Here is a 26,108-nt window from a genome sequence, read left to right as displayed (position 1 = left end):
GCTAACAATCATGTTAAAAAAGAAAGCTTTAATAAAATGGAATTCTCTCTTGATCGTATCAATTACAGACGAGTATTCTTTTCTAAATATCCTCTGCTTAAAAGAAGGTATTGGTGCTATATCAGCCTTCAAAATCCCACAGCTGTCGAGTCGTAATTCGAATGCCTCAGACTGCCTCCCCAGCCTGTCTGGAGCATCAGATCCGGAGGAACATAGATGGTCTTGTTTCTCGCCGCGGCTCTGCCAGGAAGGCTGAGAAGTGGCAGCTGGAATGTTTGTGTTAGTGCTGGGCTGTGGTGAGGTGTCACGGTGCTGAGCTGTGCTCTGGCGCCTGCTCTCCCTCCACCTTACCTAGAGGCACACAGACACTGCTGTTAAATCTACGGCACACGGGAGGTGAAAGCAGGGGAGGATCTCTGGTCTTTATCTGCCCCGTCCAATCATCTACACGCTGGTTTTAACGGGAAGCAGGCTTACATTGACGGGACTGCTGCCTCTGCTACGAACTTAATTATGTAGCTTTAATTAAATGTTTTCGGCTTCAGTTGAATAAATGGCTCAAATGTTTTTCTGTTCTCTTTTGTTGTTGTCACAGTACATTTTGACTGGTCAAAATCAGCAGTGCCTCTAATTCTAATAATGCCACAGCTGATTCTACTGCTGAAAATCAATGAAACGTGCATGATGGTGTAGAATGTTAACGCTTTGTGACCTTTGCATGACAAGTTGGAGAAATCTGTTTTCTTGCCGTGTTGGGATTACATGTAGGGGTAATGAGCACGGAGCAGTAAAATGGAGTCTCACTCTGGATTCGTGTTGCAGACAGAGTAGAGAGTCTTGTCTGGATGTTGGGTGGGTGGATGTGTTTGCCTGCAGCGTCTAGGTTTTACTTTAGGTTTTTCCTTAATGTCAGCCAAATAGTTTAGGTTGTGTAAACATAACTGTAACCTTTATCTAGACTTCATGTTGTGTGATTTGTCTAGCAATTATGACAGCTAGGAGACTGTGATGCTGAAGTTTAAGTATCAAATAAATACTCTGTGGTGTTATACCGGATTACATCACAGGGTACAGGCATTTCTACGGTTATTACGTTCATTTCATCTTGAAGAGAAAGAAAGGGAAGTTCAAGGAGGGGATTCCTACAATGTCTGTAAGGCTTTTTTTTCACCTTAAAGACTTTGCACACTAACGGTTCCTAGTTCTCCTAAATTGTTGTATCTGTAACTTAAACATACACAGTCAATGCACAGATTAATTCATCTGGTAAAGCCTGTGGTAGTGGTTGCCTCTATTCGATGGGAATGACTTAAGGAGATGAACATGACAACTACATGGGAGATGCTTTTAAGCGGACTTGGGCCTTGATCAAATTTGTTCTGTGTCATTTTAGAAAGTTGTTGCTAGCTCATCATTCAATACGAGTGTAAACGTTATCTTAAAACTAACCAAAAACTCTAAAGTTCCTCCAGGCAGTGTTCAGATCATGGTACAGTTGGCAAAGTCATAGTCTGTGTGTCCAGCAACTTGAAGCATTCATGGAGTTCCTGCAAAAAAGTGAAACCCATCGATTCGAAAGATACAGGTGCTCAGCAATGCAAAAGTCTGCTTGTAGGCCTCCCATGGCCTCTACACCAAAACCCACTTTAAACGTATGCTAGCTAAGTGAACCCTTAAAAGTACCATTTAGGACTATATCAGGCACAAGGAGTGATGTATGTGTTCGGTGAAGTGGTGCCTCCCAGGGATCATTAATCAATTAATTATTCAACCCTTCTCCATCTATTCTCCGCTGTCCCTCCAAAGAACAGCATGCAGCACTGGATGTTAAATGAGAGAATATGATTGATGTCATTGTTTGCTCTTGATGTCTGAGATATCTAAAACACACTTAACCACGCATTGTAAGCACACAGTCAGAGGGAATGATTTCTGTAACGGGGCCTCTTTACATTTTGTCTGGCTTGGATTGTTCTTTTGAATGGATGGCAAACGATCATTAAGCATGTAACGGCTGCATTCTTTTCATAGCTGTTAGTGAGAAAGTGGGGTTATTATGTGTGTGTGTGTGTGTGTATGCATGATAACAAGAGGGAGAAAGAGAGTGAAGGGAACATTCCTTTCTCACTCCCACTCTCCACCACCACACCCCCATCGCTACTCACTGCCACCCCACCCCCAGTTTCCTTCCTGTGCTTTTTTTAGAGTCTATTGGATGTTTTTCCCACATCCGGCAACAAAGCCAGCCTTTTCATGCCATAACCTAACAGCATGGTGTTCTGTGGCTAAACTACACAGACATAGTCAAATGTGATAAATTCATTGACTCTACTCTCTTTTCTAACTTCACTTCCTTGTTCACTTCACTTGGCAGATTGCTTAGAGTCTTGTTGGGAGGGGTGTGTCCTTGAAGAGCCGAACCAGTTTCCATCATTACTGTACAGTATTTTCTGTAAACACTAAACAGTGTCCTGTTACTAGGGCTAGGCTTAAGTGGCAAAATGTTCTATCACGATATTGGTAATTTAATATTTGAAAAGGTGTATATATAATAAATAAATAGTATATGAAATAACCCCATGGTGAAAGCTATTTTTGCATAGTCTGTGTGATTAACTACCTGAAAAGTACTGGGTAGTTTCTTATTAAATTCACCTAAATGCATAATAAACATAACACTAATTTTAATTTAAATGTAACACAAACTGTATTTACATGCATACGCACAATTCACAGCTACCAGATTAAGACACTAGCTTGATTATTTAATTGAGAGTAATGTAGAACAAAGGAAGATGTACTGTATTTTATTACAACATAATTATATTGAGATAGGCGGTAAATTATCATATTGATAACACCTGCAATACTTGCAACAGGGAAATATACTGGCTAACACGTAGATGTAAATTGCTTGTCAATATCTTACACTTTAACCTCATAACTGAGACTGCAGGCTCATTAGTTTAATGTGAGTTTGGAATCTTTTAGATGAGTTATTAGTTATTCCAAAAGTGTAGTACTTGAGAGAATGGTGCTACTGCTTGAGGTCTGGAAAGAATATACTATGTGGCTCACATTTTGTATAATCAAATTCACTCATCATTGAGCAGCCTGTTTATTCTTCGCAAGGGAAACTCTTATGAAAAGTAGGACGTAGAAGAATAGTAATAGCAGTTCAGAGTCAGACAAAGATGAGCAAAACCTTCATGGTTAAGAAAAAACAAACTTATAAAAATAATTGTTTCTTGTATTGTATTATATGAATTTACTGTACAACAGTTGTATAACCTTGGTCCAACAGGGACATTTCTTATTGGGCTACAAGGTTTTGTGTGTGTTGCAGAGCCATGGTTAGTCACTAAACAATCGACAGCCAGGCTGAGTTGAAGCCCTTCACCCAGCTCACATTAGTGATGCTATCTATTACAGGCAATGTTGTTGCACTTTTACCACCTGCACCACCTAGAGGTGAGTGTCAGAGCTGCAGTTGTTCCTGTCTGGCAGATAGGTGCCACTAGTTAAAACTGCAGTGCAAGGTCTACAGGTCTGAATCCGACCCTGCCATTGGATAATAGCTTGGTATTATGTTCTTTACATCAATGGTAATGTGTGTCCTTGTGACGGTAAAATAGGGTATTTGTTTACCATAAATGTAGAGAAATAGATCACAGAACATTCATTTTAAATATATGATTTAATACCCAATTAAAATGTAACAGTCATCTTAAGAATGTTATATTTAAATCATTTTAGCATATAGCTTCTTTCAATGGTTAGTACATTAAACTGACTGAATAACTTTTCAAAGCACCGACTACATTACTGACACTTGTGATTATCAGGGTCTGTCCTCATTGTCATTCCAGTGAATTAATACCCTTGGTAAGGGGGAATTGTCCCCTCTATTATGCTGCCTTGGCTGAGTTTGAATCACCAAGATCATCTGTTTTGCCTAAAGTAGTCAAAGCGAGGGGAAAAAACAGCTGTCTAGTCGGTGAAGGGATGCCAGTTGAGCTGTGAAATCCACACAAGCAAGCAGGATAATCGCTTCCACCTAGACCATATCCTGGGATGGAAATGCAGATAGTTCCATGAACACATCCCCGACCTAACAGGGTGTAATTTAATGTGACAGTAGCTTAGTGTATAATGCGGTATCCCAAAACATTGACATTGGCACTAATGTTGCTTTTTCGTGAAAGGGATTTTTTTTACCAGCAGTAGGCAATGTCATAGCATGCTTCATTTTTAAACAAATATTAAAGGTGGGGTGGGTAATTTTGGAGAAACCAGCTCGAGTGCGCTAGAATTTGAAAATACACAACCGGAGAATATCTGCCACTTCCTTACAGAGCCCCTCCTCCAACACACACGAACGCGCACATGACCGAGTGGCGAAGTCCCTCCCTTTCCGGTGGAGCTCCATGGGACCTTATTTTGGAAAAATCATGTATTGAAGTCAATGGAGAGAGAAAGATTATCTTTTGACCCCGTTTGAATTGTGCAACGAATTACACATATAATGTTTGTCAATTTAAAAGATAATTTTGCAAGTCAAAAAAATAAAAATGTGTCCTAAAATTGTGAAGTAACACATTTTTTTGTGTGAAGCGCTCAATGAACTACAACTCTGGTCTTGCAGTCACCAACACCAAGATGGCCGTCACGTTAGCACATTTCACCTCTTTCTTTCAGAATTAAGTGAAAAGTATTAAAATAGGTGAAAATCACTACAAGTCTGGCCATGTTGAGAACTGTACATACACACAAGGGGAGTTAGTCGGTTCCGTAAGAGCCAGCATGCGGGACCGGCTTTACAAGGTTTTGGTGAGTAACACGAGTGTAATGTGTAACGTTAATGTACGACTCTGGGATTTGTAGTCTTTCTAGTTGCGTATTTTTTATAGTCTTATATTTCAACAGTTTTAAGACAAACTGTGACTTTTTTGACATGGAAATTATTTTTTAAGATTGACAAACATCATATAATATAATTCATGGCACAATTCAAACGGGATCGAAAGATACGTTTTCTCTCTCCATTGACTTCAATACATAATTTTTCAGAAATAAGGTCGCATGGGGCGTGACCATGGGGGCGTGACTTCGCCACTCTGAGGGCACGAGATAAGTTTGTGCACAGATGGAAGGCTGACAGGCAGGTAGGCCATCCAGTTATTTTAGCCGGGCCGGCTAAAATGATTGGTCGTGCTTTTTACAGCGCTACGGCTTCCACAGATGACATTTTGTTATGGATTTTTTGTCAGAGCGCTTAAGATATTCATTGCTATCGGGATGTTAAGAGCATTCCATGGAATATAACAAAAAGTGTATCTCGAGCCGGTTTCTCAAACTTACCTACCCCACCTTTAACTTTACTTATTTTTGGACAAAATGTTCAGATTTACACAGCCTCCAGAAATAAAACATAATGCTAGCTGGCGAATTAGCAGAAATTGATAAACTTGTATTTCCACTTCCTAATCCAATTCTTCCAACTTGTACCATCAGTGCTATCTGCCCGTTTATCTTCCATGTGGCAGCCTCTGTCCGGTCAGGTTATTGTTGTTGTACAGCACATTGCTACAGACTGGGCAAAGGAAGCATGGCCAGATTCTGTGCTTCCCCCTTTAGCAGATGCTGTGGCAAAAGTCCCTCCCCTTAGCAGCTTTCTGTGCGTTCAGGGTTCACTGTCCATTTACTTGTGTTATACCAAGGATACAAACATATATCTTTTTATTACAAAACATTTTTTTATTTAATTTAGCATGTGTATTGAGTTATAAAGCATTTAGATAAGTTGGTTGCTGTATGTCTTTACAGTAGTGTGTAACTTGGCCTTTTAACCACTGACAGTAAGCTCACCATGAAAAACAGTTTTCTTGTTTATTTGACTAAACGCCACTGTAGCTACAGAGGACCTGCCTTTCATTTCTATGGACTTTTTTTTGATGAGATATGAGATCATTTGTCTTTATCAGCACAAATCCTCTTAATCCGTTTGATATCACAAAGGTTGCAACATTTTTTCCCTTTACTTTGAATGAATCACCTCATGGGAAAGTAGTTTTTTCCACTTGAGCAGATTACCTGAGAGCACTCTGTGTCTCTCCCACCAGCTGCGACATGTAAAAAGATCTACAGCATTAATTCACAAGGCCCACTTAGACACACACAAGAGCCTCCTGCATGCAGAAACTTGCTCTGAGACACAGGCTCTGCCGCAACCTTGAACTCTCCCTGCCACTGAGAGCCACCGTCACCCCACAGTGGTGAGCTCAGAACCTGAAGGCCTTTATGGGTGGGGGGCAATGTGGGCAAACCTTGGGATCAAATCCTTTCAAATTATTTTAATTTGATGAAATATGTATACAAAATGATTGAATTAAAAAACACTACACAACACTCATTTATTAAATCAAAATGCTGTTAATTGACACTTTTCTAGGATTTATTGGTATTTAGGTGCAAATCAGACAGTTACCTCATGCCAACAGGTTCAAGGTACCAACAATTAAGTAGTCTATACCGATATCAGTGACGTTTTACGATTCTCAATATACCATTTCCATACCACCATAAAGAAATAGGAGAAAACATTCAAACAACAACTAGTGTTTGCATACTGGTTTTTGTCAGGAAGCTAAACAAATCTATCTTAAATGCTATGGAAACTGTATTTATTGAAGTTTCTCGCTAAAAACTACCACATTTTTCAAGACTGCATCGTAACACTTCATGGCAACGATATCATTTACCTTGGCCCAATGTTACTGTAAAGAGCATTGAATCACCCTGCATGGAACTTCCGTCTTTCTACATGGATTTGTTGTGAGGTAACTGCGCTTCAAACACCTCTTCTATCATCCGTGAAAGCCAATAGTTTCAGGCTCAGACAGTACTCAGAACTGTACTGTAGGAAAACGAGTGCCATCACAGATTACGAATGTTGTCGTCGACTTGGTACAAAATGATCGGTTCTCATGACATGCCTGACCAATACTGCATAAAGTTATGTAGTATAGTTTTATGTTTTCTTCTCTAGCTCATGCGTTCTTTAGGTTTCATTTTGTTGTGCCAGGTAAACATGATCCAAATATGTTAACCCGTCAAAACAGCCTGAAAAACTGTCGTTCTCTAGTCCAGGACACTTCTATCTGGAATCAAGGCCAATAGTTTAACTTAATCGTTTATTTTCATGGATGATGGTATCTAACTAATATCTAAGATATATCTGTATCATGTGATGTTGTGTTTTTGTCCTTCTGGGAAATGTCATGCTGATGATACATATTTTCTGCACCATGATCCCCAATGCTCCCCCCGCACACCACACCCACTTTCCCCTTGGTTAGAGTCTGTGAGAGCTCTGCAGTGTGTTCTGTGTCCGTCTCTGCCAGCACCGGTCTGCACAGACCTTATTTGGAATGTCAGAACTGATAGGAGTGGGAGTCAAACAAAGCTTCCCACTCATTTATTTTTTCTTCTTACTTTCTAGCTTCAGCAGTCCCTTTTCCAATCCATAGCACTGGATTGTTTTCGAGCATGAGAGTGGTGTGACTGCTTCTCCCTGTCTAATATGTGTTTGTAATATTAGTGAAAGCTGAGTGAGATGACAACTCAACAAGTATACCCTTTGCAACTTTCCAAGCTTTCTCCATTGAAGCGGTTTAAACCACTAAATGTGTTTCCCCTCTCTAAAAGCATACGGCTTATCAAGACCTGGCTGAGTGAGGCAGCATTAGCACAGCATTAACCACTCAGCCCAGGTTTCCCACGGGATGTCAAATGGATCCTTGTTTCATTGGGAAATCGCCACAGCAATGCTACTAAATCACTTTGCTGCAATCACACCCGATATTGACAAATATTGTTTCATGATTTGGAACTGCAGCAATTCAGCAATCCAAGCAATTCATAATTCAAATTGAGTGATACGACATAAACTGCTCATAAGTTCTGAACAAGATGATCTCATCAATGGCTGCAGCACTTTCTAAATAATGCACACGAGAGGGATGCCTGGCGTTGGGCTAGTGGAGCTAGATGATTATTTCTCGTGGCCAGAGATATGACTGGAAAGGCTCTGGACTGTGTTGCTCAACTCAGCAGTGGCACTGTTGGCTCTCACCGTGCCGCAGCTGCATACCGAAGAGCAGCCAGATGTTGGAGATGGTGAAATGAGCCCAGCGAGCAGGAAACGGCTCTGCATGCCATAGGACTCGTCTTTGAAAACAGGAAGGGGAACATGTTCCCTGCTTATGGGCCTTTTCCTGTGGCATGACCGGAGGCAAGGCCTTGTGTTTGACAGTTACTGGGAAAAGGTACTTGTGGTTGAATGGCAATGACCCTTTTAAGGGTACACACATTCTCGGACAGCTTTCAACCTGTCGGACCTGTTGGATTTGTTTTAGCAGAAGAATGAACACTTTAGATTTTCCATTATTTTATGTGGCCTTATTTTCCCATGTTATTCTCACCTCTGAATTCAATACATTGTTGAGTACTGTGATTAAAAACACACAACCACCTATGGAACTTGAATGTGTTAACCCATGTCTTGTAACTCCACATAAATACCCATTCTTTTAGTGCTGTTATTACCTTCTATATTGTTGTATATTATATAAGTATTTATAACATCCAACGTATTTGCTTGAGGATGACATTGTTCACAGTGACCTCTAGTGTCTGCAGGGATTGATATCTCACCCCGAAGCCTTTGCTGTTAAGAATCATTTCATGTTATGCTTTATGTTAACCTCCTCACACCCTCAAGCAGTTTCCCAGCCTAGAAATAGTTAATCTTATGCCACTGGCATGTAAGTGCGCATGCAGTACACCAATTTAAAGAAACATGTCATCATGGTAGACTCAGCGTGTCCTTTAATTTTCAGTGTAGCACTTTAGATGTGGATTGGAATGGTGAGAGCTGAAAGAGGGTGTTTCCAGCTGATAGGTAATGCAGGAATGAGCGTTTTAAGCTAACTGAATAAACCCACAGCGTTACAGTGGCAGCTTAGTCTATTATGCAGTTGGAAGGAAGGAGCTGTACGGTAATGTGTGACTCGCTCTGGGCTTGTTAAATGGTGGGGCGTCTTCCTGTCCATTGCGTTTCTCTCTCAAAAGATGACTAAGTGAAGACAAAGCTGTCTTCAATAGGACAAATGATGCGGTGTCTAAAGATCAGGATGTGGCAGTTAAACCCTGGAAAAGACTTTTCAGTGGCTCAACATGTTCGGGCCAGTGCATGCGAACACGTCCTGTAGTTTTCCCACTTTAAATCACTTATTGAAGGGATCCCTTTTACTGAAGGAGCCACGGTGATGCGTGCTGCATGGGATTGCTCCAGAGTCCAGGGAGCCCCCCCTCAGCCCTCCACGGTAGATGTCTCTGTGGTTAAGAATGACACGCGGATGGGAGGCGACGGCAGTGTCAGGAGCTCTGTGAGCCACATGGCCGTGGGTGATGGGATGTGACGGCTTGTCACTGCGATGTTGGTGACCTGTGGTAGGTCTGCAGTGGCGTGGCCTAGCTGGTGCTGCGGTGATGCCTTGACAGAGCTGGCCTACCCCCCCCTACACACACACTCACACACCCCATATTTGTTCCCAGGATCACTTCACTGCTATCATGTCATCCTAGGTATTTGAGGGCCTGCAGGAGCCGCAGCTCTTGAACTCCCCCTGACATGATGACACGATTATACTCAATTTACAATTGGCCATTCAATATCTGACCATCAATAATCATTTGGGTTTTCAGATATTAACAGTGGGGCGGGGGTCAAGTTGTAAACAGTTGTCAACAGTTGTCAAGCTGTTTTGAAATAATTACTCCATGAAAAGACTACATCACATTCACATATGCTAAATTATAAGATTTTAAATACAAAGAAATACAAAATATATGGGGGAAGGTCATTAAATATATGAATGAAGAAGACCAATACTCGTTTGTGGCTATGATTTTTCTCAATAGTATACACAATATTATGCAATACAATATTTGGAATTGTTGCTATTTAACCATTATTATCCTTCGACCTGTCCTGAATTATTTGCATAAATGTGAATAATATAAAAACAAAAATAAAACCACTGTTTAAAAAAAGTAGATTAAAATCAGTTTTTCTAATGAATCAAACAATCCGACAGCAGTGTACCGTCAGTGTTGTAATGGGTGTGCAGTGAGGGGCCCTACATATTTTCTTCTGGGGTCCATGCATATTTTCGGGGCAGCTTCCTCCTGCCTCCCTCAGCCCCGAGGACATCACATTAAACTCATCTGCTTGACTCAGAACAAAGCACATGCCAAAGCCAGAGCTGATTGGAATGCCAGCTTTTACACTTTACATTTGGATAATGGAGAGCTGATATTTGAACGGGAAGTGTCTCCAACAGGATTTGTTTCTTTGTGTGCAAGCTGCGTTTTATTCAAATAGCAAGTTTCTCCATGGAATGTCGGAGCTGAGCTACATTAGCTGTTAAAAAAATCTGCCTTCAGTAAACATAATGGATGATTTCTCTTCAAAGGAGCTCTTATCATCTCTTCCCATTTCCCAGAGGCTGCCACAAAGCTGCTTCTCTTTTTTTCTCCCTGCTGCCGCCGCTGCTGCTCATCCTTCTCTCCTGCCTGCTCTCTGGAGGGCAGCCTCAATCTAATACAACTGTGTCAGGAACTGCGGGGATGCAAAGTGCTGATGAGCCAAAAGTAGCCCACCTCTGCAGTGTGCTGCTTTGTCCCAACCCGCGCCAGCCTGATTAGGGAAGCACACCATGAACCTTGCCTTGCATCCCTGTGCAACCTTATGGCACTTGCCCAATAGAAACAGATTAAATATGTGTCATTTGTTAGATGTCCCAGTGTTTTCAGTTATAAACGCTTTTTTTAATAATTGACTTATAAAGGCTACCAATGGTATCCTTTTGTCAGACATTAATCATCCACCAAAACCTTACAAAGATATTTAAATGTAATGCCAAAAGTAGCTGCCAAGATTTCCATGAGGCAGCTATCTAATATCTCTGCCACACATTGCTTCAATAGATATCTAGTTCAGTATTTCCTGCTGGATTATTAAAAAAACACACCTTATATATGCTGGTGTGGCACTTTTTTACAGACACGTTCAGCTGTTTGTTGCTGCCTTAGTGTTCAGTTATTCTTAGTGCAAGGCAAATATAGTCTTTATATTATAACTTCAAGGCAAAACATATGAAAGCTCTGTTTGAACTAGAACTAGAATGCTGTTTGTATAGCATCTAATCTTGATTATTCGTGTTGTGTCGTCCATCTCTCTCTTACCTGAAATTAAAGCCATGACTTGGTAACAAACGGGGATTCAGAAGCAATAATCAGGGATACAGGAACGACTAAGCAGAATCTGTCAGCCGCCCTGACCTGATTCAACTGGAACTATACTTTGCCTTGTGAATGAACATACTGTATCACAGCCTCAGCTTAATTAAACATTTCAAGTTATCCAGGATGTTTTAATTCAATTTCTCTGGATATAATATAATCGCTCACAGCTTAAGACGGCTAGTAGAGACCCTTTAATTAAAATGAGCCCTTTACACTTTCTCAGCATTCTGGTCTGAGGGCTCTTGTTTCTTATCTGGCAATAAAGAGCTGAAACCCCCTCTCGCAACAGTATACAACCTGCAGAACCACATAAATATTATGTCTCCCTAGGAACACAATAGTCGTATTTATTCCTTTTATTTTTGGGGGCTGTTTTTCCCATGTCAAATGCCTCGAGGAGGGTTTCTAACTCTCGCTGGAGCGAAATGCAACATGTTTCAGGGCTCTGGTGAATAGATTAAAGGCTGGTGAGCTCGTTCTTTTGGTGAGTCACACTCAAACACAAAACCTTCGAACACTTGTAAACCTATACCCTTCAAGTATGCTAGGCTCGGAGGACTGTGCCACCGGACTGACAGATGGTACCAAGAGGCCTGGTGTTGCGTCCCTGTGATGGCTCACCCGGAGCCCCATCCACAGTGCTCAGCATCACCACACTGCTCAGCTTGACACAAGCTAGCAGCCCTCCAGCTCCCAGGAATAGATAGCCTCTGTTGACAGGGCCAAGGTCAGGTTCCTCACTGCCACAGTCAAAGAGCATCGATAAGCAGCATCCAAATGGTTATGCTCAAAAGTGAAATCCATTCTGGTTTTATTAAGCTTATTTTCTCGGAAATTGTCCACAGTAAAATAGCACACAGTTTGGATGGCTTCCAAAAAAAGTTGCACCTCGTTAAAATCTGTAAAACACTGTGTTATTGTTCTCGTTCTTGTAGCCGTGAGATTATTTTTGTTGGCTTTGGTTTTGTAATAATAAAAACATATTTGAATGAAAGTTCTGCTTACTGCAAATTGAACCCCGATAGTAGGGAAGTTGCGTATTAACAGCACAGAAAACCAGCAGTAATTCCTCCATCTCTAAGAATATTAGTATATAACACATATGTTTAAACCTCTCATGCAGCAGGAGTCACTTTCAAAGTGATTCAGAGCTTCTAAGCTCATTAAATGTTAATCAGAAAATCTATTTTCAGATCACATGGAGATCTGTCAAGAGGATTTCAGGCCAGCTAAGAGGCCACTGCTTCTGAGTGCTGCGTGATCAGGATGGTCCTTTATTTGAGAAATAATTTAAATCTAAAAAGTATATGTTTTTTGGTACCTAAATGAAGTTTACACACATGACATTGATCTAACCTTGACAAAACCATGATTTCACTCCTTTAAAAGCTTTTGAATTTCAACGAAGAACTGCTCTTGACTTGAGTCCGTTTCTATGGCACACAGGCAGTAGTGAGGCAACCCAGCCTCTCAATGGCTTTTTGCAACGCATCCACTGTCCTCTGCATAATTCATGATGTGTTTTCTCAGACAGTGCCTTGAACCACGAGGAGTGCTCCTGTCTGTCTTCCACAGAAAGAGCCCTCTGGTAGGGGAGAGTGTGTGCATGAGCTGCACACACTGGAGGGCCTGTTTTCATCTGCATTGGGAGGAAAACAGATGTCCAGTAGCCTATAGAGACGCACAATGTTTAATGGTCTGGATCTCAGTGAAAATGGTGAAAAGGAGCTAGAGAACGAGACCTTTTGTAATGAAATCGTGGACCATCTCCAAGTTAAAATTGTATGTGTCTCTTTAATACTCCGTATAAGCTTGGCCTCGTCTATCCAGTCATTACATCATCTGACAAGATTTCTGTCTTTTGAGTCTCTTGTAAGAACTTTTTTCGACTGAGGCAAACTTTAGTGGCAGAGTACTTTTAAAATCAAAATACAAGTTGCTTCTCTGCAAGTAATGCATTGTCCACTTAATTTTTCATAAACAAAATGCTAACTAAGCTTATATGAAAAGAATGTCAAAGACAGAGTAACACTACACTAAAATAACCATATCCTTTTATTTATTTGTTAGCCCATTGATAACATATAATGTTACTAATATGTGTTTCAAATAGGGTTGGATCAAAATGAAATATTGTGCATTTTTGATTAATAGTTAATCGATAAAGTATACATGGAAAACGATGTATTTCCATGCATTTCAGTATTTGTTAGGTCAAAGTCTTGAGTAAGGTGATTTATAACAAATCATTTGTCAACTTTGTTTTGTTTGGTAAAAAGTAATTCTCTACATATTATAACACAGTTGTAAAAAAAGGGACTATTTTAAGAGTAACATGTAATTAAGATGATTTGGTCGAGGGACCTTTAATGCACCATCTAGAGTGTTGAAACTGGGTTCTCCTCCAGCTGCAGTACTACAGGGGCAACATATTCTGGAGTTGACAAACGCGTTGGTCACCCTTGCTTGACTTTGACATTATTCACACACTCCAGCTCTCTCTTTTTCTTCCATGAACGTAATCTTTTTCTTCTACCGTCACACATGTTGTTGTAAAGCTCCAGAAAGTACCAAGTGCAAACATATAGATATATTTCCAGGTTACCATTCATGTATTAAGTGCATGCATAAAAAAACAGCAACTCAAGATAATGCTTTAGAAAATGTTCTGCACTAATGAGAAGTACAACAGCTTCTACTTACCGTGCTACATGCAAAGCCACTGCTGTGATGCTCTGAATAGAATTGATCAATTTAGTATCCCTCCCACTCTCAGTACAACACCACCATCAACATAATCATCCACATCCATTCGATACGTGGAAAAGCATACACACTTATTAGCTTGGTGAATCACAGATGTGTTTGTATGTATGATTAAAATGTGAAGATATATCTCTGAACAATTGATCGGAGCATTAGCAGCAGTAATACAGACGCAAACCGAGTGGAAATGTAGTGAACTGCAGGACACACTCCAAACCCTCAGGCTATGAATCATCTTAACGTAATGTGTGCCAGCAGGTGGAAATGACTCAAATGTGTTCCCACTGTGAAATATGCAACACACTCCTCTCCTGTCTGTGCTCAGGTTGGTGTGCAATCCAAGCCTTTGAGTTTCCATGCAGGCGCTACGTTAAAAGATAGTCAGATAATCAGCCTTTTCTATATGTACACAACCCTGTGCCTGTAATTAATACCAGCGAGAACATGTCTAAGGACTTCTAGACTCGCGCGGAGGAAAAACCTCCTTTGTTTTGTTGACATGACAATCTGCTCCTCAATGTATAAATAATCTATGTTTCATATAATAACATGCACATTTTGTTACGTGTGTTTAATGCTTCAGTTTTTTGGTTAGTGAGTGGTTACAGCTTTGAGTCATGTGGATATGCTCATTACCTTAAATGAAGACAACCAGATAGGACACAAGGAAGTCAGGTTTCTGCAGCAGCATGTTAAGCAGAATCTCAGCCACAAAGGAGAAACTCCGCTATCTAACGAAGCACAATGGAAGAAAAAAAATGATGTATGCAAATGAGGGAAACAAAGACCCTATTCTTCTCTGCAGTCTGTCGACTGTATTAGATTCCTACTTATCTTTACAGCCCATCCTCTGCACACCATCTACATTCTATCAAAACACTTTACCTCATCCATGCATGGGAAGTGTTTCAATACAACTATATATTAAATGTAAAGTATTATTTGAATAATTTTTACAATGTAACACGACTCTGTGATTTATGTCAGAATAAAGCATTTTAGACATCACTGTTTTAAAATCAAAATGTATTCCACATAAAAAAACACTGTCTATTAATAAAAGTAATCTTCCTAAATGTCCCAAGCGGGCCTAGTATGCAGCATCTTTAGGCCCGGGGAGCACATTGTGAAATTGAATGAATTTACATGGTGATGTCAAATGTAATGCATCCACTCTATCACCACAATTCAAATTGGCTCACGAGACAGCTTTTGAATAAAGTGGAGAAATTAAAAACCTTGTTAGGAAAATGTTTTCTTGTGGGTAAGTCTTCTATTGAAATTCAGACTCCATTACCGTTGAGATATTTTTTAGAAAAACACTTACCCTGTAAATAATATATTAATGAAATGAATATGAGGTGTTTCTGAAGTGTTTTTAAATCTCCATTCTGTTGTGTCTTTCAGCTTCAAGGATCTTTGCGCAGGAAGATTGAGGGCCATGCACCAGCACACGCATCAAAGCAGAATGGGCTCTCGTGTGGTTTCTCTGGATCTGACTTTAAGCGAGTCCGTATGGATACGGGTGGCCTGGGACATGGACCCTGTAACCATAACTTAACCCAGTCTCATTCCCTGCAAGGCTCCTCAACCATGGGCATGCAGAGGAAGAATTACATGATGCCCCATGGAGTGGGGTCAGACATATTCAACATGACCCTGAAAGAAATGAAAAAAGAGCCCATTGAGGTGCAGTCTTGTGGCCAGTCAAACGCAGAGATGATCTTTGACTTCAAAGATGAAGGCGGTGGTCAGATTGACCCAGACCTCCAGGATCTTTTTGACGAGCTGACAAAGACAGTTCCAACGTTGAATGACCTGGAGTTTGAGAAGATGCTGAAGCAGGATGATACATTCGGTTTGGACCTTGGTCGGCCGAGCTCGGCGGGAACAGCCAGGAATCTGTGTCCCCCATTGGATAGGCCCATAAAGATGGAGCACTCCCCAGACTTTGGCCCAATTCACGGTGGCTCGCCACAGCTTCGACCAGCCTCAGCGGGACCCTCTTTCACGTTGACCAGCACCCCTACTACCACCTCGTCGCAGAAAGCTAACAATCAGGCAGGACACCCGAGAGCTCTGCCCTGCTGGCCAGAGATATCCCACGCAGAGCAGCTGAAGCAGATGGCAGCAAACCAGCAACAGCCAAGCACTCTGCTCCATCACCACCATCAAACACCACCTGCAGGATTGACCAACTGGGCTCCTGCCATGAGTACCAACTCCTCCACCAGCGCCTTCCCCCAGGACAAGGTCTCCAGCCCGGCCCAGCTCAACCAGCAGAGGATTGGCCCTCAAAGTAAAGGGATCAACAACTGCCTCTTCAAGTCAAATGGCCACAACGGCTCCCATCATTTGGACATGAAGATTCTCAGCACCAAACCCACCTTGCACTTCAGCCCTAAAGCACCCCATTCTGCCAGCCAACCGATGCCCATTATGGGGAACTCTGTGAACAAGGCACAGCCGCAACAGTCGCTGTCAACCGTCCAGAATCAGCCCCATCCATCCCTCCACTTTCAGAACCAGCAGATCTCCACGGCAGGGACTCTCTGCCTGCCGCCCAAGCCGGTTCCCTCAGGGCTGCCCTTCAAACTAGCACAACAGCGACAGGTAAGACAAGTACACTCTTGCTCTCAGGTGAACATCTCCAAATGTTGACTGAGCAATTTTGACCATGCCCAAAACTAAAGAGGAGCACGGAATTACAGTCCCTGAATTTAAGCTGCAAAGCCTTCTAAAGACATACTTTACATCTAACTTTATATATGAGTTTATCATATATATGGCATTAGAGTCGCAAGGATTTCGGAATACATGTGCCACCATCACGCTTTATAATAAAATACAACAGAGGTAGTGTAGTTAAGTTATTAGGTACATTAAGGGCAGTAACCAAAATCTTAAGTGTCCTAATACAGTGCAATGACTTAAAGGTACATTTTGTATAATTACAAATGTCCTGTCTGGTTTTATTTCTAACTGGGTTGTGGGATCTTGTTACGCCCTATATACCAAGTAAATAGTATCACTTGTTTACTGAAGGTATAGTAACATGATGCAGTGCAGTCAAGCTCACTTTGTTCCCTCATCAATCGGTTCCCTCAGTTTCCCCGCAGCAGCCAAGCTGCCGTCTGAACAGTAACAATGCATCGCTGTTTGTTTTGGGATCTTATTGTCATTGTTCGAGCTGCTTGACTGTGCCTTTGCTGTTGTGACTCCCTTGAATATATTTCCCCTGGAAGTGTTGCGACGATGACACAGATTGCCAGAGCATGGTAGATTAACATGCAGGACTTCTAATGTCTCTGCTTGTCATGGTGGCTCCCCGTCAGCGCACAGATATGCACAGCAGGATTTGCTAATTGGAGGTTGTTAGCTACAAGGGACAAGTGGTGGGAAATGACAGTAATCTGCTTAGCCTAGTGCCGGAGGTTGAGCCACTGATTTGTTATGATTGTGTAGATTTAGACCGTCCCCTCTTTCCTTTTTGCTCTAACAGTATCTGCGGCTGTCTTTGTGTGAAATGATAATGCGAGCCACACGAGAGAGCTCTCATAACCTTTACAGATCAAGGGAAGTGCTTGAGTGACTGGGAGGAGGGGGAGAAGAAGGGAGTTATTCAGAGATGGAAGTAAACAAGGTAGGAAGGCAAACACATCATCACACACGGTTAAAACAGAGCCGGTTTTACCACTACGGTGTCAGAGAGCCACTTACACTCTCAACAAAACATGTCCCTTTTTAAAAATCTACATTATCACAAGTTTTCTATCCATGTGGGAAAAATCAAAAATGTTGTATATACACCATACATACACATGAGTACTAGCAATAGTGATGAAATAATAATGTATCAGTGGTAATATGTTTGTGCTTTTTAACCGAATATAACACGTTTAATAAACAAGTGATAAGCATTAAAGAAAACAGCATTTCATAGTTAACCTTTTCAGAGACGTAGAAGAGCTGGATATGAATTGAAAAGCTTTAAATTGATTTTGATAAATTATTAAAACACTTTTTCAAAGCGTACATTTCCTGAAAGTAAAAGCTCAGTTTGTTGGAACACATAATATATGAAAACATAAACCTAGCATAGGAATTGTGAAGAAGAGCCCTCTTATAATCTTAGAACAAGTCTTTAAAAAAGCTGATTGTGTGTGTCTTTTGCAGTCGGCATGGACGGGGTTAAAAGTCTAGGTAATGAGGAAGGGACAGCTCACTGAGAGGAGCGAGGAGTGGAGTCTCTTCCCACAGTGAATTGAATTAGTAATGCCAGGGAAATAAAGGTCCTGAAAGAGTGCCTTGAATCCCCTGTGTAACGCTAGCAACGAGCAGTGGGCTCCCTCTCACTCTGTGAAGCTGAGGACATTCTCTTTTAAAAACCAGCCAGAGATGTGGGCTTTAGTGCTTGTTTGAAGCTACTGCTGTTTAATAATCGGTTGCTGAGTCAAACATGTCAACATTCAAATACACCACTCTGCAACTTTCTAGCTGTGAGGTCACACACGTCACACGTCACACACACACACACACGACACACACACACACACATACAAAAACATTCTCTGGCAGCTTACAGGAGAGGACACTAATGCATTATGAAACCTGAGTTACTGTGGTTGGTTGGCAATGCTATTTCAAGGACACAATTTAGCTAGTCACATCAGTATAGCTGTGTTGTGCGTTTAATATAAAGAAAGACAACTTGTGTGGGTTCCATGACATGGCAGCGACAGCAATCCTGGTGTTGTGAAATTCTTTACAGTTATTTGGTATTTATAACGTCTGAAATAAAATCAGAAACATATTGGTTTACTCAAAAAAATTCTAAAATCTGTATGGACTTGTAGGCGATTGATTGCAATACAGCATATATTAAAAACAGTCTTTGTTTTCTAGCATAAATGGAGGTTTTTACCCCTTTTCACCAAAAATTATTTTATAATTTACATTTTTACAATGGGGATTAGACCTGTTATATGGAACGGCCTCCATAATATATGGATATTCAATCAATGTGTTATCTAATTACTTGAATAATTGTAATAATATATGTATTCTGATCAATGCGAGACCTAATAAGAGGTTTACCTTTTTCCATATTTGACTTTCAGTGCCATTAAAGCTGTACACTGTGTATACTCGTCTTGATAGATTCATACACATTTTCTACAGACTTGTATCCAGAGTGACTTCTACTTCTGTGAAGACAGGCATTTGGCAGCAATTTCATCATCCAGTGAATAGCTTCAGCTAATACAGATTCCCCTGTAAGGCTGCACAAGAGTATGCACTTTCCTTGTCTGCAGAAGAGAGTGCTTTCCTTACTCACAACACAGAACCCCAAATTACAACTTAAGAAAAGGCTTGCTCGCAGTAAATAATGACTCCTCAGCTTTTGTTGATAATCTTGTGGCACCACATCCCTCAGTTAGGATAAGAGTGGGGCCAAGGGGGTTTAGCCTACCGGGTCACTCCGGCAGTGCTGTGAAGGGAGTGCTTGTTTCCTGGGAAAGGGAACCGCGGCCAAGTCCAGATGCCGAGGCGGTCCCCAGGGACAGCGTCCTGAGTCCAGGCTGGAGGAAGTGCAGTGTGAGAGCCGGCAAGGCTGGGCCTGGATCACTGTCAGCTGCCTGCGCTGCCGCAGGATGGGAGACTATATCACTCCGCTCCTTCCATGAGGCTGGAGCCACATGTGGTATTCATTAACAACAAGCTTGTGAAGAACGAGAGGGGGGGAAAACATGGAAAACAGCTTTATGACACATCGGGATGACAGAGAGTATTGTACACGCTAAAACACCCCTCATTGGGTTTTTCTCACAACAAAGATGGAATAAACTCCCTCTATTGCGACTCTGCGGGGGAAATGTGTGTGATACTCACCATTTCTCATCGTCTCCATAACTGGATACAGGGAATCAAAGCCAGTAACAGGAGAAACCACTGTTTTGATGTTTTAGTCCCTGTGTAACCTCATTGCCATGCTCGGTTTGCTGTGTGGGTTGAAACTCGACGAGAAGGCGAATATTAGCTCATGTGAAATGGCTTGTGACTCCTGATGAGTTTCAACTTCCCTTCACACGTACACGCACATATACATTTACTTCCCTCTCTTTTTTTCTGTTTTCCTCCCCGGGACCACAGAGTCACCTCCCTGTAGGGATTCACCCTGCAAAGAATCTTTCTTCTAAGTAATAGCTCCTGCTAAATGCACCGTTACATTTCTAATCCATTTCACCCTGGGAAACATTTTAAGTCAACACAATGACTGACATGTATACACAGGGTGTGTTGACTTGGATTTGGTGCACATTACCCTCCTTCATGACAAATGCTTGCACTTGGGTGAAGCTTGAGCGTTATGAGTGTCCTTGTGTCCACAAGAAGGATAGGTTTTACTTGCAGTGCAGGGATGGTGCGTACAGCCGCCTAAAAACGCTACGACAATATACATTACAAGGACATATAACATCTCAAACAGAGCAATGGTGAAAGCTTATCTGCAATAGCATATGTTCAGGAAAAGACTTCAAACAAAACACTAGTTCTCAATTTTATTTGAGTGCTGCGGACTACAACATTTTAATCAGTGTGATCGTGTCAGTAGCCAAATGGATTTCTAGTGGATGGAATGCCTCCGTGCCAAACACAACACCGTGATCAGAAAAGGAGAGCTTATTAAATGGAGGTAGTCATGGTGCTGGCGCTTAACTCCCCATTGGCACACATTTCTTGCTGTCTCAGGGATTCTTTCCACTCTCTTTAAACACAATTATCAAGGGAGAAGCAGGCCTTGAGGAGGGCTCATACTCCCCCTTCCAAAAAAAGCCTCTCTCCAAAGTCTCCCTTTTTCATCTGCAGAGGGAGTAGCCTTGACCACATTCTGGAGGTTGAATAGCATCTTTGACACTGGTCTAAGATGTCTTGTAGAGTTTTGCCCTCTAGTGGACAACTTGTAGTATTGCTATGTTTTGGTTTTTGTGTTTTCCAACAGATTTCATAGTACTTGGCTCCAATTACCAGGCAAAAATACATATATAAAGAAGTACGTGTATTCACCCTAATTTTAAAACAATGTGTGTTATTTTCTTTTAGGGGGTTCCTCCTGGTCCGAGGCTGCCCACCAATGGAAGTTTAGGAGTCATGTCAGCCCAGACGCAGCCACGGCCCCCGGTGCCCATTAACCAGCTAAAAGGCGCTGCCAAAACTCAGGCCATGCAGAGACAGCTTGCTCAACAACAGCTCACTATTAGCAATTCAGTAAGAGGCCTCTTACATCACACTGCTTTGACTAATTAATAAGCACTTCAGACTTTGAGAGAATTCGGCAGAATTGATTAATCACATAATAAGTATTCACAACTTTGTCTTTCCTTTTTCAGGATAAGGACAATGCACATGATCAGTTTAATCGTCATCTTACAAGACCGCCACCTGATTACAAGCAGTCAAGAAGTATGGTGGGAGTTCAGCAAGGAAACCTCTTCACAGGTAATGTGCAGTTTTCATTAGTGGGAAGGGTTTGAATTAAAAATAAGCAACCATAAATATAATCAGTTTTTCTTAATATATCTTTCTAGGTCAAAACTCCTCCCAGTCTTCCAGCAATGGGCCTGAGAATGACCTACAGTCTATGTCCTGTCACCTCCCAAATGGGCCCGGCCCGAAGATGAGTCAGCCACCATCGGACCGCAGGTTTGGTATCGGGACTGACCTTCGTCCGAATCCCTGTATTGGTCAATTCCAGCAGCATAACAATCAGAATCGAATTGGACTCAATCAAAATAAAGCTAGGTTCTTGGGGCCAAGCACACACGGAAATTCTTTTGGGATGAACAATGTAGCAGGTGTACAGCAGCCGAGAACAGCTGACCTGCATTCCTCAGGGGTCCCAGGACAGGCCCTCGGAGGCTTGATGAAAAATGTTAACATGGGCTGGGGCTCAGCCAACAAGCAAGTGACAACTGGACTTGTTAGACGGTTACCCAATCCCCTCCAGTCTCAGGGTGGGCAGCTGGACATGCCAACCCACCCCTACCAACAGAGGCACATCGGCCCTCAAAACCAGGTAGCACCAGACATTGGGATGCTCCCTCTTAACCCTTTGCTAAGAGACACAGTTCCAAGACCAAACCAGCCGATGATGGGATCTCCATCAACAATGGGGACCCTGAACCAGGCCTCTCCTGAACAGAGGGTACCAGCAGGGAACTTTGCAGAGCCCGGCTCTAGCAGCTACCAGAATAACCGGGCCAACCGTCTGACCTTTGACTTCCTCCCTGAGGGAGACAACACAGTTCCAGGGATCAACACAGACTCAGACTTCATAGACTCTCTGCTCAAGTCTGGCTCAGGCAATGATGATTGGATGAAAGATATAAATTTGGATGAGATTCTGGGCAGTCACTCGTGAATTTGGGTCACAGATTGCTATCAACCCGCAGCTCAGAGTATAGAGATTATGGGTGTTAGGGGGAACATTTGTAAATAATGTTTAAATGGAATTTTATAAACTCATATTATTTGTTATCCAAGTATACTGTATTGTTTTGTATGGTAATAACTGTGAAAGGAATTTGTGTTCTGTCCTTAGTACTCCTGCATATTTTATTCCTGGTATATCAAGAAACTACTTTTCTATTCAGTCACTGTTTTTATGGTTTGTCATATTCATGCCGTAGTGCTGTGGTAAAGGATAACATATCAATTCACACTGTGAAAAAAAACATTGCTGTGTTGCTTTCAAGTTCATCTTGGTATTCCAAGTTAAGTTTCTAAATCTGCATCCACTATTTAGCATGACGTTATTTACCTTCAGAAGTTTTGCTCAGTCATGCACACGGAGAACCTTGCCACAACAAATGTTTTCTTAGTTATTGTTTATGTTTTTTCATCTGTGGTAGTTTTCGATGCAGTTTAAGTAATGTAACCCTTCATCTTTTCATGTGATATTTAATAAGTATTGGGATAGTAATGAGACATTATAATACATGTAATTAATCAAATTGATTTGAATAAACAAATATATAAAATGTGCTTATTTGGTTCACGTTTTGCCTTTTGGGATGCCTGTCTCTTAAATATCGTTTTTCAATCAAAGTAATAATTTTCTAAAGTGATAGTAATATGAATCTTAGAAAAGTCATAACCATCAAATATTTCTTAAATAAGTCGTTAAGTTTGTAAAAATAAAAAATCCTAGTATGCCATAAAAAATGTATAGCATAGTATATCCAAAAATAGGATAGTATGTGATTACAATGTATACCTATTCAAAATATAGTATGTTATACAAAAGACGCAAATAAAATGTGGATCTTAAAGAAGTCATAGTATAGTATTCCATAAACAGATTCATGAAGATGAACTCAATAGTGTCATTAAAAAGATATTTTAAATGTTTTTGTCTATAAAATGTCATGAAGAAATCCTAGTATTGTATGTCAAAATGGACATGGTAAAGTACGTCATAGAATTATGATTACATATGTCTAAAGAATTATAGTATAGTATGTTATAAAAAGTAAAAGTCATAGTAATTAGTCATAAAAACGCATACTTTAGGACGTCACAAAAAGTAATCACATAGTATATAATATAACGCATACAAAACTCTAGTATAGTATGTCATTAAAAAGTATTGCAGAGTAAGTCATAAAAAGATATTAAAACAACTAATATGTCTTAAAAATCATAGTACAGTCTGTCATGAGAAAGTGATACAAAAAGTCATGGTATAGTACAAAAAAAGTCGTGAGATAGTATTTCATAAAAAAGTCATCACATAGTATGTAATTAAAAAGTAATTAAACAGCCATAGAATATCAATTAAAGAGCAATTAACAACAGAATACTATAATATGTCAGAAGAAAATCTGGTATAGTGCTATAAAACAACTATAAGATAGTTTTCCATAAAGTAGGGGGAAAAAAGCATATAAAAAACCATACAATTCATAATCAGTCATACGGTAGGTCGGACAGAAATGTTGTATAGAACTTTTTTTTGTTTAAATATGTATGCATTAGACACTTTTTTACACACATTAAAAATGTAATAAAGAAATGTTATAACGTAGTATGCCATAATCAATTTCATAATATAGTGCAAGAACATATTTGCGATGATGGTCAAAGCTAAAGACAACATAAATACTTAAGTACATGAGTAATATGTTTATAATGAATGTGGCAGTTTTAAAATCAATTGAGAACTTGCAGGTTTATTTTTTTGATTCTAGGTCACATAATGTAATGTAAAATATAAGAAACAGCAGTTTTACGATATCACAGTGAGCACAACAAAAGCTTAAACAGTAGCTGGGTAGCTTCCATATATAACTCATTTTAGAAAATACAAACACACACATTAATCGATAGAAGAAATACCACACAAATAAAATATTACCACAAAGTATATACTTTATTTCAGGCCAATTTCAAAGTATTATTATGAAGCACGATATAATGTAACAGAATTTATTTTTCTAAAACACATGCACATATCTATCAAAAAAATGAACAGATCATACTGAATATAAATTCATTTCATGTGCATTTAGAAAACTCTAAATACAAAATCCTTTAACTTGTTTGATTAGTTCTACTGCTACAATGACAGTCAACAGCTAATATGCTCTGACAATTACACACTAAGTAAGCATAAAATCAGGTCTGTGTGACAAAATGTGTCATTGCATCAAAATGAAACTCTGTAGCCGTGCAATACAAGCACTGTAGTGTACCACTCATTTTAGTTGCATTGTTCTCACCAACACTGTTTATCCGTCTTTAATCCATCATCAACAAATGATTTAATGATCAGTAAAATCAAAACTAAAAAGAGGCTTCTCACACAGGATTAAAAAAAAGTGTTCATGATCTCTGATCTAAAACAACATCAATATTGTTTCATCAAGTTAATGCTTTCAATTAAGCATTGGTTGGCAAAAATCAGTGTGACACCCTCCAAGGCTTCAACCCAGGGCATGTACGGCAGGCTGATCATTCAAAACGTACTGCTGTCATGCGAATATGTAGCCATGATGTAAACATCAAAAATATTGTGATAATGAATAATTGTTGGTGTGATGTCTAGTTACTTAGAGAAAATGTAAACATGTGAGCGCTTCAAGAAGAATCACTTACTTCTCTGTTTTTAAACCTCATCTTTAAATGTCTGGGTTAGTCACTCAAAACAACCATCTTGCCTAAAAAGTAAAAAAAAAAAAAAAAAATGAATCTCTCAGCTAGACCTATTCAGACATGTCCATTAACACTTTCAACCTACATCATTTTCTCATTAGCTTATACAGTGTGTTCATACAGAGGCTGATTGACAAATCATACCATTTCTGGACTGTGTGAAAATGGAGGCAACAAGTGTTTGCGTCATTACAAAAAAAACATCTTTGGAATCTGCCACAACAATTCCCGACTGAGATAATAACTGATTGTTTCTTAATTATTTCACCAAAAAAAAAAAAAAAAAAAAGACAACAATCCGTGTAACTCACCGCCATCAGTCAAACCCTGGCCTTCTACACTACCCCTCAACATGACTCTGAAACCTGCTTAAACTCTTCCTAGCTGTTTTCTATAAACCCCTCATTTCAACACACAGCGTCGCACAGAGGGGCCCCGCTCCCTCCTCAGGAAGACCACACATTTTATCTCTCGTATACTGTATTTGTCACAAGGTTTAATTGACCAAAGAGCTCTAGATTCTTTTTAGCCAAGAGATCTGACTTTTTTTGGTTAATTTTTTCATAGAGATACTATAAGCTGCATGTGAACAAAAAATACACAATAACACTAATATGTATATAGTAAATCAGAGACAGGATGAAAATCAGCGAAATGGTTAAAAAAACAACCCAAACTGAATCATTCTGTGTCTTGGGAGACTTCGGCACCACTTTGTGACATGGTGTGCTGTGATAACAGTAGACCCTGTTAAAAAT

General features: G+C 40.4%; 1 protein-coding gene across 1 annotated transcript in view; it reads left to right on the top strand.

Moving 5' to 3' along the window:
- maml2 (mastermind like transcriptional coactivator 2) overlaps positions 1–23,181 on the top strand; it is a 34,426-nt gene extending 11,245 nt beyond the window's left edge. Inside the window, 4 exon segments of the mRNA XM_034097553.1 lie at positions 15,544–16,749; positions 21,241–21,405; positions 21,528–21,636; positions 21,726–23,181. Of these exon segments, the coding sequence (XP_033953444.1) occupies positions 15,544–16,749; positions 21,241–21,405; positions 21,528–21,636; positions 21,726–22,558 (2,313 nt within the window). The 3' untranslated portion in view covers positions 22,559–23,181.
- The last annotated feature ends 2,927 nt before the right edge of the window (positions 23,182–26,108 follow it).

The sequence above is a fragment of the Pseudochaenichthys georgianus genome, chromosome 13 (assembly GCF_902827115.2).
Source record: "Pseudochaenichthys georgianus chromosome 13, fPseGeo1.2, whole genome shotgun sequence".
Taxonomy (NCBI): Eukaryota; Metazoa; Chordata; class Actinopteri; order Perciformes; family Channichthyidae; genus Pseudochaenichthys; species Pseudochaenichthys georgianus.
Note: the sequence above shows the minus strand (reverse complement) of the source record. Positions and strands in the feature narration are given on the sequence as shown.